This window comes from Borostomias antarcticus (assembly GCF_949987555.1).
Source record: "Borostomias antarcticus genome assembly, chromosome: 7".
Lineage (NCBI taxonomy): Eukaryota > Metazoa > Chordata > Actinopteri > Stomiiformes > Stomiidae > Borostomias > Borostomias antarcticus.
Window position 1 is genome coordinate 30,029,854 of NC_140240.1, and position 2,500 is coordinate 30,032,353.

General features: G+C 57.0%; 1 protein-coding gene across 1 annotated transcript in view; it reads left to right on the forward strand.

Moving 5' to 3' along the window:
* Positions 1–2,500, forward strand: part of smc3 (structural maintenance of chromosomes 3) — a gene marked incomplete at its 5' end in the record, with an annotated part of 20,728 nt that overhangs the window by 1,653 nt on the left and 16,575 nt on the right. Inside the window, 4 exon segments of the mRNA XM_084441472.1 lie at positions 20–85; positions 87–181; positions 1,447–1,588; positions 2,115–2,265. Coding sequence (XP_084297598.1) covers positions 20–85; positions 87–181; positions 1,447–1,588; positions 2,115–2,265 — 454 coding nt within the window.

The following is a 2,500-nucleotide window of genomic DNA, read 5'->3' on the forward strand; positions in this document are numbered from 1 at the left end:
GTTGTTGTTTGTCCCCCAGGCCATTCTGAACGGCATCGACAGCATCAACAAGGTCCTGGAGCATTTCCGCAGGAAGGGCATCAACCCAGCACGTGATCAACGGCTACCACGGCATCGTCATGAACAACTTCGAGTGCGAGCCCGCCTTCTACACCTGCGTGGAGGTGACGGCCGGGACCAGGTGAGGGGCGTGACCAGGTGGGGGGCGGGACCAGGTGAGGACGTTCACCTGGAGAGGGTAACTAGTCACGGGACCAGGTGAGGGGCGTTCACCTGGAGAGGGTAACTAGTCACTGGACCAGGTGAGGGGCGTTCACCTGGAGAGGGTAACTAGTCACTGGACCAGGTGAGGGGCGTTCACCTGGAGAGGGTAACTAGTCACTGGACCAGGTGAGGGGCGTTCACCTGGAGAGGGTAACTAGTCACTGGACCAGGTGAGGGCGTTCACCTGGAGAGGGTAACTAGTCACTGGACCAGGTGAGGGGCTTTCACCTAGAGAGGGTAACTAGTCACTGGACCAGGTGAGGGCGTTCACCTGGAGAGGGTAACTAGTCACTGGACCAGGTGAGGGGCGTTCACCTGGAGAGGGTAACTAGTCACTGGACCAGGTGAGGGGCGTTCACCTGGAGAGGGTAACTAGTCACTGGACCAGGTGAGGGGCGTTCACCTGGAGAGGGTAACTAGTCACTGGACCAGGTGAGGGCGTTCACCTGGAGAGGGTAACTAGTCACTGGACCAGGGGAGGGGCGTTCACCTGGAGAGGGTAACTAGTCACTGGACCAGGTGAGGGGTGTTCTCCTGGAGAGGGTAACTAGTCACTGGACCAGGTGAGGGGTGTTCTCCTGGAGAGGGTAACTAGTCACTGGACCAGGTGAGGGGTGTTCACCTGGAGAGGGTAACTAGTCACTGGACCAGGTGAGGGGTGTTCACCTGGAGAGGGTAACTAGTCACTGGACCAGGTGAGGGGTGTTCACCTGGAGAGGGTAACTAGTCACTGGACCAGGTGAGGGGTGTTCACCTGGAGAGGGTTAGTTGATTTTTAGTCCTTCGTCGTCCATCAGGGCAGCAGGTGTGAGGAGGGTTGGTGCGTTGGAGTGGGGCGCCGTGTCACGCTGGCCGTGGGGGGAACGTGTTTGTTTGTTTACGTTTCTGAATGTGTTTTGTAGGCCTCACCTCTCCACCCTCTCTCTCTCTCCATCCCTCTCTTTCCATCATCTTCTCTCCATCCCTCCACTCTCTCCATCCCCCCCCTCTCTCTCCCCCCCCTCTCTCTTTCCATCCCCCTCTCTCTTTCCATCCCCCTCTCTCTTTCCATCCCCCCTCTCTCCACCCCCCCCTCTCCCCCCCCCCTCTCTCTCTCTCCCCCACCCCCCTCTCTCTCTTCCCCTCTCTCTCTCTCTCTCTCCCACCCCCCTCTCTCTCTCCCTCCCCCTCTCTCTCTCCCAGGCTGTTCTATCACATCGTGGAGACTGATGAGGTGAGCACCAAGATCCTGACTGAGTTCAACAAGATGAACCTGCCTGGTGAGGTCACCTTCCTGCCTCTCAGCAAGCTGGACGTCCGCGACACCGCCTACCCAGAAACCAACGTGAGCACCAGGGTGGGGGAGGGGGGGGTGGAGAGAGAGAGAGGGTGTGGAGAGAGAGAGAGAGAGGGGAAGGAGAGAGAGAGAGGGGGGGATCAATCAAAGCTTTATTTGTATAGCGCATTTCATACCCAGAGGCAACACAATGCGCTTTACAGAGAACAAGGGAGGTGGGCATACGACCCACTCTCTACATATTCCAGAGGGAAGCAAAAAAAAAAAATCAGTTTCACCCGGCGGCCAGAAAAGTGAGCTGTAAATATAGAGCAATAAATTACATGAAATTACATTTTCAGAGCAAAAAGGGCTAAAAACATCATGGGAGAGACATGGCAAACACTGGTGTGTGTGTGTGTGTGCGCGTGTGCGTGCCTGGGTCCAGATAGAGGCAGGGGTTGGGGGTAGGGTTGGGGGTAGGACATATACTACAGCTCACTGACCACGTCGGGGATTTGGGAGTCACGGTGGGGGGGGGGGGGGTGGAGGTAGCGTGAACTGACCTCTCCTCTCCTGACCCCTGACCTCTAAGGACGCCATCCCCATGATCAGCAAGCTGCGCTACAGCCAGAGCTTTGACAAGGCCTTCAAACACGTGTTCGGAAAGACACTCATCTGCCGGAGCATGGAGGTGTCAACGCAGCTGGCCAGGGCCTTCACCATGGACTGCATCACCCTGGAGGGTACGCCGCACCTCACACACACACACACGCGCACACACGCACACACACACAACACACACACGCTGAGATACTCCACTACTGTAAGGGTTTTTACTTCACACGCTCAAGAGATGCTGTGCGTCATTGGATCTCGTGGTGTGTCGCATGCGAGTGGGTGTGACCGCGTCCGGTGTGTGTTTTGTGGTGTGTGTGTGTGCGTGTGTGTGCCGACGTCTTGTCTGTGTTTCCGGTGAAC